Source organism: Ptychodera flava, chromosome 17 (assembly GCF_041260155.1).
Source record: "Ptychodera flava strain L36383 chromosome 17, AS_Pfla_20210202, whole genome shotgun sequence".
NCBI lineage: Eukaryota > Metazoa > Hemichordata > Enteropneusta > Ptychoderidae > Ptychodera > Ptychodera flava.
Window position 1 is genome coordinate 39,627,277 of NC_091944.1, and position 13,720 is coordinate 39,640,996.

Consider the following 13,720-nt stretch of genomic DNA (forward strand, 5'->3'; position numbering starts at 1 on the left):
CTCAGCTTGTCCTAATCCATGTGTAAACTACATTGTTATTGTTGACAAATGAATTCTGGTCCAGACTAGAATTCAAATAAAAAATAAAAGTTTATTTTATCCATATAGACTATGGTGACCACCAGAATAGTGTGTGTTTCAGCATTCTTTTTGGAGTAGAATAAGAACTTGCAATTAATCATCAAGTTAGCCTTACTGGCTCTTCAATAATTAACCTTCTTGTGGTATTTGTGTACAAAACGTAACTTGAATTACTATACCTTTTGGTATTATCTTGTCTCTATCAAGAAGTCTGGTTGAATTGAAGTCATTGATCACATGTTGATATCTAACACCATTGAAAACCTTGATGAACGGTTTGCCTCTCTCTGTTTTCAGCAAGTCACCAGCCCGTACTAGATTTTGACATATAATAGTGGAGATTACATGAAGTGTACTATGCAACCAGCATATCCAGTCCTCATTTCACATTTGCTGGGATTGACATTACTACATGGTCAGTGTCGTTATAACAAATAAACAATACATTAACTGCAGATGAATAATGTACACTTACAATGAAAAATATCAGTAACTTGACTGATATTCACACACATACTGTGATCGTCCAACTGTAAGACACTTCTAGGGGATTTTCAAAATTGTATACCGGTATGTGTAAATCTGTGTAGTATATTCTACATTAGCTAGTTTAGCTCAAAAAACAAAAATAGTGTCAATGACACTGGGCTCCCATTTTTTATTGCGATCTATGGATATATATTTATGGCATGTATGCATACTGAACAAACAATAAATACTTTTTTATAACAATTAACTTATCTGTTCTACTCACAAAATCTTCTGAAGTATGCATCTGAGTCTTGTGACAACTGTTTTAAGTTTCCACTCCATGATGGTACTAGTTTAAGATAAACCCACTGAAAAATTATAATTCAAGACTAAGTTTAGTGGAACAACATTGTATACTTACAGTACCAGAATCACATAATTTGTAGCTTTTGCTGCGCAGTTGCAGTAACTGCTGGTGCGGTAACTTCGCGGTGACACCTCTTTTGTTAGCTGTTGATTTTCTTAGTCCTCGATTGCGGTAAATGCGGTAAGTGAACAATAGTTCCCGCAGCAGTTGCGACGAGTACAACAAAAGAACGTGCAGTATTGCGGCAATTGACAAGGTGTTAATGACCCCAAGTTGGTTAATGCACAGACCTTTTGTGAAGGTTTGCTTTTGCCCCGCCCTCTGAGTTTACGATCACGGTCACAAGTTTTCACCATAGTGATCTAGGCAAAGTTGGGTACCTGGAAGCATTTCTTGCATTTATTTTCTTTGTACTCTTTGTAAGTGATTCTGAAAGTGTACGGAAATGTACAGTATACAGCAAAAAATTCATTCAGACTCGGCTGGTTTTTGATGGCATTTAGACGCGTTCAAGACGCATCCGAGACGCATCCAAGACGCGTCGAAAACACGACCCTATCTCACAATGGAAAGAATGTCAAAAGTGCCCTTTGTAATGTACATAAAATACTCCTATTATGTCGCGTTTTGTCACGTTCTTGACGCTCCAATTCCTTAATTATAAGATGTAGCAACTTTTTGCACAGTCAATGTTTTATAGTGCAAACATTTGGAGAAAAGATCGATTGATTGTATGTTGTTGCTCCAAAAAGCACGCAGCTAAACTCATTGCATTATCGATATGGAGTTGACGATGCCTTGTTCACTATGGATGTCCAAGAAAATTATTATCGAATGGTCTAGCCCGATGCCACGAAGCACTTGATAATACATAAAATCACAATCTTTCCTTCTGAAATATTTTGAATATCAATACAGAAAGTAGTATGTACAGTAATGGTATTGTTGACAAAATGAACAGAAACACTGTTCATTCATGAATCTGTGAGCTTTCAGTTTGGCAACAATCTGTTTTATTACACTGTATGTATATATAGTATTGCCCGATTACTGTATTACTGTTTAACCCTTGCGTCCTTTTTACACAGGCATAGGATTAAACACACCATGAAACGACAGCTCGCATAGGAAATAAAATTTATTACGAAAACCCAGATCTTGTATTTTTCGTCTTTTCCTTTTTTCATGATGTTCTGAAGTTGTATTATGCGTTAGATGAACGCTACACAATAAAACAGAGTGATTAGTTGATGAGTACGTTGTTACGAAAAACTCATGTCTACGCAGTTGTAAGTTGTTTCTTGTTCGTGGCATAGATGTCGAGTATATGATTGTCAAGGGGCCGAAGAATCGATACTAAATACGCTCTCACATTTATCCTGCACCGTTCGGAGAGGTTACACGTATCAGCTATTTTTGAACATAGGGCCAAAGTCCCTGAAGCTACTATAGACACGGATACAAAATTAAGTATTTCCTGACTGTATGAAATTATCTCACTAAGGTCATCCTAGTGACTTGTAAACCAAATATTAAAGCTGTCTGACCAGCGGTTTTGAAAATTAAGCGACTCAACAGTCGACAGAGCTCTGCTGTGTTATGTAGAGAACTTTTTGTGACACATGTATTGATAAAGGTGGATATCTTTGATAGCTCATTTCAGGATGGCCTGACCAAAAATGGAAAAAAAATTCCTTAAAAATACAGATTTGCATATTTCATCACAATTTTAACAAATCTAAGTTGGGTTATCCCTAGGGACCTGTATACCAAATAACAAAGCTGTCTGACCAGTGGTTATGAAGAAGAAGATTTTTTATCAAAAACGCCTATTTTTGGTGCTAATTTGCATATTTTCAACAATATCAAAAAATTAAACAAAAAAGTTTCTCAAAATCATACATTTTATCCACACAACAAATATCAAATCAGTAAGTACTGCGGTTTTCAAGATATTTGAGTGGACGGACGCCTCACAAACGGACATACATACATACATGCATACATACCGGTACAGACATACATACAGACTGATGGTGGACGCTCGACGGATACCCATCCCAATAGCTTCTATAGACTATATTAGTCTATCGTAGCTAATAAACGAGAGTTAATTACATTCTAATTAAAGTAAACAAGCGACCTAGCGGCCGATATAGCTCCGCTGTGTTTATGTAGACAATAACTATTTTTGACACATGTTGATGAAGAAGGTGGAAATCTTTGATAGCTCAATGGAGTGGCCAGAAAAAAGTGGCTAAAATAGCTGCAAAAATACACAATAGAAGATTTCATCTTACATTGAATATATCACATCGGATCATCCCTAAGAAAATGTCAATCAAAGCTATCTGATGAGTAGTTTTTTGGAGCTAATAAAATTTCTGACCAGAAATGGCAACAATTGCCCCAAAAAATAAATTTGCAGATTTAATCATAATTTCAAAAGATCAAATTTAGTTCATCTATAGAAACCTGTATACCAAATTTCAAAGCTGTTGAACAGTACTTTTTGAGAAACACATTTTTTAACAAAAAATGGAAAAAATTGACCCAAAAATTCAAAATTGCAGATTTCATCATAATTTCAATAAATATGATTTAGTTCATCTATAGAAACCTCTATACCAAATTTCAAAGCTATTAGATGAGAAGTTTTGGAAATACACATTTTTTGACCAAAAATGGCAAAAATTGCCCCAAAACTACAAAATGACAGATTTCATCAGAAATTCAATACATATTACTTAGCTCATCTGTAGAAACCTGTATACCAAATTGCAAAGCTATCAGATGAGTAGTTTTGGAAATATCCGTTTTTTGACCAAGAAATGGCAAAAATTGCCCCAAAAACACAAAATTACAGATTTCATAAGATATTCAATATATTACTAAGTTCATCTATAGAAACCTGTATACCAAATTTTAAAACTATCAGACCAGTACTTTTTGAGAAATACATTTTTTGACCAAAAATCGCAAAAATTGCCTCAAAAATGCAAATTTGCATATTTCTGCACAATTTGAACAAATCTGAAATAGATCTTCCCTAGGGACATATATATTAAATAACTAAGCCATCTGACAGGAAGTTTTGAAGAAGAAGATTTTTAAAGATTTTTTTACCAAAAATGACAAAAATTGCCTTAAAATACAAATATGCAAATTTCACCTCAATTTGAACAAATCTGTCTGAAGTCACCCTAAGTAAACTGCATATCAAATTTCAAAGCAATCAGACAAGCGGTTTCAGAGTCGAAGATTTTTTTACCAAAAACACCAAAAAATGCCCCAAAAATACAAATATGCAAATTTCACCACGATTTGAACAAACTTAAGTAAGGTCACCCCAAGTAAGTTGCACATAAAATTTCAAAGCAATTGGACTTGCAGTTTCAGAGGAGAAGGCAATTGTTGACGGACGACGACGGACGACGACAACAACGACGGAAAATCAACCTATTTGATAAGCTCCGCGTCGCTGACAGCGGAGCTAACAAGACTTGCTTAAATCAAGATTTACGTCATGAAAAAACAGCATATCTGTCAGGTTATAAAGAATCTTAAGCTGCTTATCTTTATAAGTATTTTCATCCTATTAACCAAGCACATTTTAACTTTCAAATTAACATTGTAAGTAAGTTCTGTTGAATAAGCTGAGACAGTACGTACTCAGAGAAAGCACACTGAAGAGACAAATGTTTGAAACGTAAGAATTTCAAGGTCATCAAAAGCATTATAAGGAATCATGTAACACTTTCATTGCACTGTTTACACAGATTGCATAACTGCTATAAGAAATCTTACAGGCCAGCTTTACCATAAAAACCCTATCACTTTGACCACTCTTTTAATTGACCACTCTATTTTTTTCCTCAAAAAGTAATTTTATTTTATCCTTACCAAGTCAACCATAAATGGAAATTAGAACTTTCTCTATCTCTATTTATTTGACCACCCTATCATGACAAACTATTAGATAACATACAGGGCACAATAAATGACGGTTCAGATTATGTCAAAGTTGGGATTCAGGAAAGTTGCCTTTACGTGTTTTAATCCTCCAAGATGGTAAGCATTTCACTATGAACTGTCAAAAAAGTTGAACTTTCTGATAATTCTACACTAAAATTATTTTGGCTTTGATGATTTCCTAATTAATTCAATTATTTAAAATCATATTAATTATTTTTTTTCTGGGTGAATTGATAGGGTTTATACAGTACAAGAATAACATACAATGTAAGTCAAATTTTGACCAAAAATGACAAAAAAATTCCTTAAAAATACACATTTGCATATTTCATCACAATATTAACAAATTTAAGTTGGGTTATCCCTAGGGACCTGTCTATCAAATAACAAAGCTGTCTGACTAGAGGTTATGAAGAAGAAGATTTTTTACCAAAAACGCCTTTTTTGGCATTAAATTGCCTATTTTCAACAATATCAAAAAATTAAAAAAAGCAGTTTCTCAAAATCACATTTTTAATCTACACAACAAATATCAAATCAGTAAGTACTGTGGTTCTCAAGATATTTGAGTGGACGGACGCCTCACAAACGGACATACATACATACATACATACATACATACATACATACATACATACATACATACATACAGACTGACGACGGACGGATACCCATCCCAATAGCTTCTATAGACTATAGTCTATAGTAGCTAAAAACGCAACGATTTAATTCCCATATGAGTACAACAACTCGGAAATCAACCATAGGCTGGCTTTATGCAGCTTTCCTGCAATTTTGATGAGCATGTCATGTCAGCAAACGACATTTTACGTCTCCTTTGTCATTGATAGCAATACCAGCGAAATGAAGACCATCGAATATACAGAATACTAAATAAACATTTAAAGCGCAGTGGTCGTCGCGCTGCGCATCCTCCTGAGGGGGTCCCCCTCTGTTGTAAACAAATCCAAGAACGCCGCACATGTTACGGGTTGATTAATGTTTGCGATATTGCCGCTTGTTAAAATGGCGGCTGATCTGTCACAAGCATACCAACTAACCAAATGTAACACGCAATAAAAGGTCAATTAATCTAAGTTAAATATCTGCTAAATATTGAACAATAATTGCACGCTGGATTGAGATAACATTTGCTCATGATTTTCTTGAATCAGTTGAATGCGGCTCGGCTACTGTTATCGCTCGAGCCATAGAGCTAGACGTACGCATACATCCGCATGTATACGCCAACAGACTATCAACGACCGGGCTATAGTTTTCGACATCGCTAGCAAGGACGAGAGCTTTCATTTCAAGAGGCCTGACAGGAGTACAAAGACAACAACCCAAACTACAGAAGTCTACAGCTCGCAGAGCAATGCCCGCTGCAGCAAGAAGCATCTCTGCATCTGTTCCGTTCCGTGGTCTGTATGAACGTCCGTGTCAAACCGGGTATATGGCGCGCTACACTCGGCTGTGGAGAATCCAACTCAACTACAAAGTTTACCCCGTTTTGGGGTGCAAACGAGAATTCCTAGTACAGGTATCAAGTCAAGCGAAGGACCTTTCATAGGTCTTCTTGTTATGTGGGGGTTATCTCTCTTGAAAGAGGATTCAGACCTACCCGGCAATCAGGAGGTACAACAACGAAGTTTGCCCAGCACCGGTAGGCCCGCACAAGCTAGCGGTTGGATCACTGCCATGACCGTGCACAGGACCGGGGCACAGGATCTCTCGATACGTAGATGCACGGTGTAGCCGTGCAATTTTCCTCCCAAATGCCGCGAAAACCCGCTCGTTTTGTCTATTGTTTCCTGTCATTTTACTATTTCTAACCACGTAATACTAGGAGAAGTAAGGCATGGTGATCAACAGTTGGTTGTGGGCCAAGTCGTCGCGGGCCGGTACGTTGTGGGACCGGATTCTCTATATCCATGTACGTCAACGCCGTGACCGTCTCCAAACAACATCTCCCGTGTCCTGCTCTGGCTTGCCGATCATGGTCTTGAGTGTAATTTTTGTGTTAGGCATTGTGCTTGTTGCTGGTCTACATATATAGGCAATGTTTACAATTTTAGTCATGTATTTTCACTGTACTGTACCATAGCATTGTGTATAAACAGCGTGATCGCGCGCGATCAAACCTTTTTGTTCACTGTGTCTGCGTGCAGTAAACTCAGCAACATAATGTGCTGAGTGTAGTGTCCCAATGTTCGTAGCTCTACACGAGTTTATAGATAGAAATACACCACTTAAGTTCGTTTCCGATCTTAATATTTTACTATTGCATGATGTTGAGTCTTGCAATGGCCTTAACAAAGTGGGGGACTGCTCCCATCTCACTCCTATTGAAGTTGAGAAGACTTATGTTTACAAAAATTTATGTTTATCACAAAAATATCACGCACGCGCAGCGCGACGACCACTGCGCTTTAAAGTTTTAAAAAGGAACTTCCAAATATAGAGGGAATGGCTCGGCAATTTCAGAGTTGCGTTGTACTTAATTCTGAATGAATTCATAAATGTGAGTTTGGAGTCTAGCAACAAACTTTTATTAAATACATTATTATTTGATCACTATATTATTGTTTTAACCACTTTCGTCCTTTTAACACAGGCATAGAATGAAAAGACCAAGAAATGACAGCTATCATATACAATTAATTATGAAACCCAGATCTTGTATTTTTCGTCTTTCCTTTCTTCATAATCATTCTGAAGTTGCGTTATGCGTCAGATAAATGCTACGCAATCAAAAAGAGTGATTAGTTTATGAGTTCGTTTTACAAAAAAATTATGTCAACGGTTGTAATTCGTGGCATATAATTGTCGAGCAGATGATGGTCAAGGGGCCAAATCGATACTAAATACAGTCTCACAGTCTCATTTATTCCGTACCATACGGAGAGAGGTGGCACGTAGCAGCTAAGGTATTGTTAAAAACCCAACGATTTCATTCTCATTTGAGTAAAATAACGCGACAGTTGTAAATGCAATGCCATGTTAGGTCCAAAACTTTGGCGCAAAGTAGGATAAATGACCCGCGAAATTATAGAGAAAGTTTAGATCGCATCGTCATTGCAAAAGCATGGCCGCAATGCACATCACGTACGATGACCTTTGGACTCTGCATGACCTAACACATAACGTTGTCATAAAAGTGGCAATATTGTCGATTAAAGCACGGTCCCTCACAATTTGTGTGGGGACCGTGATTAAAGTAATTTCGAAAATAACTGCAGTGATAAATATTTCTTCTAAACTGAATCCGCTAAAAATGACTCGGCAAAAGTGGTTTAAATCTTCTTTCTTTTCCCTTGTTTGAGATCATGACAGAAGCATTTCATTGTAATGTAACCATTAACGAAATTTACCTTAGGCGGAATCAATCATAGGCAGGCTTTGCGTCCCATTGCTGTTCGATTTTAACTAGCCAATTTTGATGGATATGTAATCTCGTGTTGGCAGTCAACAACGCTTTCAGTGGTGACGCAACATACTCTGAATTTTGTGGAAGAGGTTGCCTTGTCAGTTGCTTGACATGTATCATGTCATTGCCACTTTACAGTACGTGACAATGACTTAGCGCTCGTACACTCGGAGAGTGATAACTCATCCTTGTCACTGTCGGCAAACCACAGTCCCTTTTAAGGAGGGACTATGGGCAAATGTAACAGAAGTGCAGCGAAGTGCAGAAGAAGACAGTGTCGTAATTCTACTTGTAATGTGCAGTAATGTACATGCTGTTAATACTTGTAATGTACATGCTGTTAATACGCAATTGGATTGATTAGGAGAACAAATGTTTATGTTCTTTTAAGTGCACCTTCATGAGCTGCCGAGGACATTCATGACAATGCATATTCCATTCCCGACTTTGATAAATACGAAATTCAATATTTCTTGAACTCTCTTACATTTTCTGACGCATATATCTCTGTCTAATTTTCAATTCCCGAAATGAATACACAAAAATCATGTACAACGTAACAATGCACACAACGACGTAATCGTACATACTTCAGGGGCGCAGATAGTCTTAGATTTATTTCTTGCTTTATGTATAGCTTTTTAAAACAACACTGCACATCGCAATGACATGACTTTCTCACACCAGAATTTCTTTACTTTGAACTAACATTGACAATCTGTCCCTTCACGAACTCATGGAGAGAAACGCAACGGTGCTGTGTAATACAATAGAGGTGTACCTCGATTGTAATATTAAAACTTCTGTCGTATCTCGTCATCTTTCCCTGGTCGGATAAAGTCGCCTTACGGCAGCACGATCATACACCTGCCTCAATTTTCCGAAGCCCAGCATTGTATTTTACACTGCGGCGTCTTGTGTAGCAGCATAAAAATACCGGTAGACACAAGCTATACTTCTGATTGTGGCAGCCATGTTTGCTTCTAAATGCCTGATCAGACAGGTTGCGTAGTTGATGACGGTATCAATACTTCCGCGATTTATTGCTCATTTTCGGAACTGGATTTTCAACATAATGACATGTCAGTTTGATATTTAATTATCTAGTTTTTTGTTCCACACAGAGAATGAATTTCCAGTGTTTTAGTGACCAGTTTAGTCCCACTGTGTAATACTTCTCTGAGCACATTGCATGCGTGAGCGCTTAGATAATTTTGAAAACAGACACTGGACAGACAAACCTTGCCTTCGCGCCTCCGTAAGATAGTGCGCCAATTTGGCTACCTCGGAAAAATCAAGTCAGATCTTTTCTCACTGACAAATAAAACAGAATACGTTAGCCAATGAAATCACTTGCATTTTTCTACAACATTATTACCATTGACTTAGCTGGTACGGACTCATATAACCACAGTTCCCCCCCCCCCCCCCCACCTGTGATATAACGTACAAACTAGCGTACCATCACGTTAAACTATTGACATAAGAGCAAAGGACGAAATGCAAGTTGTAGTCTTTCAAGCAAATTTTATTGAAATGTAAGTTCTCATTTCCTTGTCCCTGGCACTCCTGTTCAAGACCTGAGTGGAAAGGACACGTACTAGTGGTTTAAAATGTAATAAATTGACTGGGCAACATTCTCTTGAATTTATTTGGTGCTCACTGTTTATTTTTTTACCCAAATTCGTAATTTTTCTAACGGAACATAAAACCGATGGAGAGCACAGTGTCTGTTACTGGTAGTGTTATTTGTTTTTTAATTTTACTACATTGGATCTGCGAGGTATAATTATCTCAGAACAGGTTAGTTTTACCAGGGAAGACAACTTTTTCAAGTTACCTGCCCTGGTGGCTGGTTGCAATGTCCACGAATTTCGAACACTGGCTTTCGTAAGTTTTCAAAGCCAGTAAAATATCCGTGACAGACTTGAAGAGGATGTCTCCTTGAGAACGTCCTTGAACCCATGACCGCGACCGTTGTTTTTTTATGCATTCTCTAATTTAGTATAATGATCGATACACGTACATATAGAGTTGGATGGGTGATACCATTTTCACGAAGTGGTAAAAAGCACGAGTATGAAAAACGTCGTTGCCCAGTCACAAAGAAATTCAACCGCTAATCGCAGTGAAAATGCAATTCATAGGATTTTGATCAGTTCTAAACTAAAACTTGGAAAGACCAGACCTTGTCCATATTTTTTCATTCTTATAGTCAAGGCCAGATGTTTTGCAACAAGTCTGTGAATGTGAGTTGTTCACTTATGTAACATGTACATAGCGATGTGTACTCAGCGACCCGACCAGTCTGAAACAATTTTGAAATCTTGTCTTTTAATTGGTCTCTGTATATTTCTCGAAAGACTTTTCAAGAAATATTAGTTTTTATCAATGTCAGGGATTTAAAACGTGACTGATCGATACAATGCTTGCATCGGAAAATGAAAGAGTGTAATGTAACACATTGTTCGTTTTATAAATGTCTAGAGGCAAGACCCTGACAGTGTTTGCGCTAGCGCTCGCCATACTCACAAAATGCGAATAAAACTGTTATTCGGATAAATTTTTTTTAAAGTCAGAAGCCATGCTTGTGAAATGCATTTTTCGCACCGAAAATTGTTTGGACCATCATCGGATCAACCATTCAACTCTGATTGCCTTGACTAGTACTTCCGGGTTCTGGTCCCGGGTTCTCCGTTCATCAGAATAGGAATATATATTGCAGGGATGAGCAGATCCACTACCCCAAGCTCACGGGCTAGTAGTTTTTACCGCCGCACAAGTATTTGTTGTGCCTACTACCGGTACAGACCCATGTCTCCAATCATCATCACTGACCATGAAAAAATTGGGCGAAAAATACAACATCGGAAAGTCAACAGTGTCCGACATCATCAAGAAGAAAGATGAGTACGTAGCGCAGTTCGAAGCAAACGCTGATGCAAACCGGCAACGCCTCAACCACTCAGCAAAGTTTCACGATGTCAACGCTTTAACGTGGGACTGGTTTCAGCAGGCGAGAGCCAAAAATATTCCTATTTCTGGCCCTTTACTGCAGGAGAAAGCACTGTCTTTTGCCAACAGTCTGCAGATTCACGACTTTAAAGCATCGAATGGCTGGTTAGAGAGTTGGCGAAGCCGTTACAATGTGAGGTCACTGAAGGTCAGCTGTGAGAGCGCAGACGTCTCAGACGAAATTGTTGACAAATTTCGGGCGCGTTTACCCATGCTGTGTCAAGGCTTCGTGCCAGAGGACATTTTTAACTGTGATGAAAGTGGCGTATTCTACAGGGCATTGCCAGATCGGACTTTAGCTTTAAGAACTGAGGACTGTAAAGGTGGTAAACAGTCCAAAGAACGACTTACAGTGATGTTTGCATGCAGTTTAACGGTAGAGAAACTGATGCCACTGGTTGTTGGTAAAGCCGCGAAGCCACGCTGTTTTCGCAACATTGACATCGGCTCTCTACCGGTCACATGGAGGTCAAATAAAAAGGCATGGATGACGACTGATTTATTCACCGAGTGGTTGCAAGATGTCAATTCCACCATGCGGAGACGGAAAAGGAAGATTCCCATGTTTCTCGACAATGTTTCATCCCACGCGCCAGACATCAGACTGTCAAACGTGATGTTGAAATTTCTGCCCGCCAACACGACCTCCCGCCTGCAACCCCTCGACCAAGGCATCATCAGAGCTTTCAAGGCACGCTACCGTAAACATCTCCTGAGATCAGTTATTGCCAAGATTGACACTTGCCGATCAGCAAGCGAAGTTGCAAAGTCCGTCACAGTGTTAGATGCCGTCTACATGATCAGCCGAGCATGGGGTGAAACAACGGAATCGACCATAACGAAGTGTTTTGTCAAGGCCGGCTTTCCTGCCCCCGGGACTTCTGATGAGTTGACCGATGACAACGAGGAAGATCGTGTCTGTGAGGAAGTGGCAACGCTGATCAGGGAAGGTAACCAATCGTCTGGTATCGCTGATGTCGACGCGAACCTGTACATCGGTTTTGATGACAGCATGCCAACTGAAGAGACCTACACTGGTGATTGGGAACGTCAGCTGGTGGATCATCGCCGATCGAGAGAACTGCAACCCTGACGAAGATTATGACGCCGACGAAGTACCGCTGTCCAAAGACAACGACATCGAAGAAAACTTGTCGTATGCTGATGCACTGGAGATGTTATTGAAGTTGCGGAATTTTGCCACCAACAAAGACTGTCGTATTCTCCATCAAATTCAGGAAGCCAAGAGTGTCGTTGAAGCAGCGATCGTCATGCAACGAAGTCAGGCAAAGCAATCAACACTGGATTCATGGTTTTGCAAGAAGTAAACATTTAAAGTGTGATGTGATTTTATATGTGACTCGGACAGTATTATGAACTGGAGTTTCGTGTTCCCGTACGAGTGTATGCATTTGTATGTTTTCAAAAGACACAAACAACTTTTTTTGGAAATAGATACATTTATTAGTGCAATTTTAAACAAAGTTGTGTAAAGTTTAATGACGTGTGGTTTTCTGTCTGTCTAGTCTGATGTGTGCGAGCTGCCTGTGAGCGTCTATGTGTGTTGGGTGAATATGCTAAATGTGGTTGACCACGCCCACCCTCTCCAAACCGAACCACTGTGCAAACCGGCCAAATTTATTAGTCCCGTAGGAGTTCGATTTTGGCAGGTTTTACTGTACTAGCCGACGGGATAGCGTAATTTAGGAAAGAAGCAAGTAGATCACGCATCAAACGAAACGTAGAACCACACTGCATGCAGCAAAATGAACACAGAGACAGACATTTCCAAGCCTTGCTATGTAGCTCACATAAAATGCCTCACCCAGTTTCCAATTCAAAGAACGTATGCAATTCTGGGGTGAAGAAAAAATAGTTCTAAGAAATTACAGTTTGAATTGAATCTCGAAAAAAGACAAACAATCCAAACGATTTAACATCAAGCGTCTAAATAAAAATTCAACTGATGTGGGTTTATTACAAGGAGATATCGGTCGTGTACACTGTTATTAGGCGAAAGTAACGCTAACTTTTGGCGCCAGATTTTCCACCTGTAATGAATATATTTAGTCTGACAGACCGTTTCTCAAACTTCCAGTTAGACTGGCTCCAAGTCTGTGGGCATATCAAAACATAGTGTAAATTGAAGGATTACATTTAAATATAAGTAGACCGTCGCCCTGAGTGGTAGGGCTGTTGGGATAGATCGCCGGATGATCACCTCGCTTGGCCAGCTATGCAGTTACCATAACTTTTTGGAACTTAGCCGCCGAGAAAAGTCAGGCGACTGGGAGCCAGTTTCAGTAACTTCCGGTAAAAAGCCTGGAAGTGAAGATACAGCTTGCAGCTTGACGAGCGTGAACAAGGGCTGATAATTTATG

At 38.9% G+C, this 13,720-nt stretch overlaps 1 protein-coding gene across 4 annotated transcripts in view; it reads right to left on the reverse strand.

Annotated features, from left to right (window-relative positions):
* The window catches only part of LOC139116311 (germ cell-less protein-like 1), a 353,529-nt gene that overhangs the window by 154,337 nt on the left and 185,472 nt on the right, over positions 1-13,720 (reverse strand). For all 4 annotated transcript variants that reach the window (XR_011548279.1, XM_070678942.1, XM_070678946.1 and 1 more), the window contains exons 9-10: positions 836-920; positions 261-395 (exon numbers count right to left, since the gene is read on the reverse strand). Coding sequence is in view for 3 of the 4 variants with exons in the window: in XM_070678942.1 (XP_070535043.1) it covers positions 261-395; positions 836-920 (220 nt within the window). In the remaining variant the exon portion in view is untranslated. The remainder of the gene's footprint in view (positions 1-260; positions 396-835; positions 921-13,720) is intronic.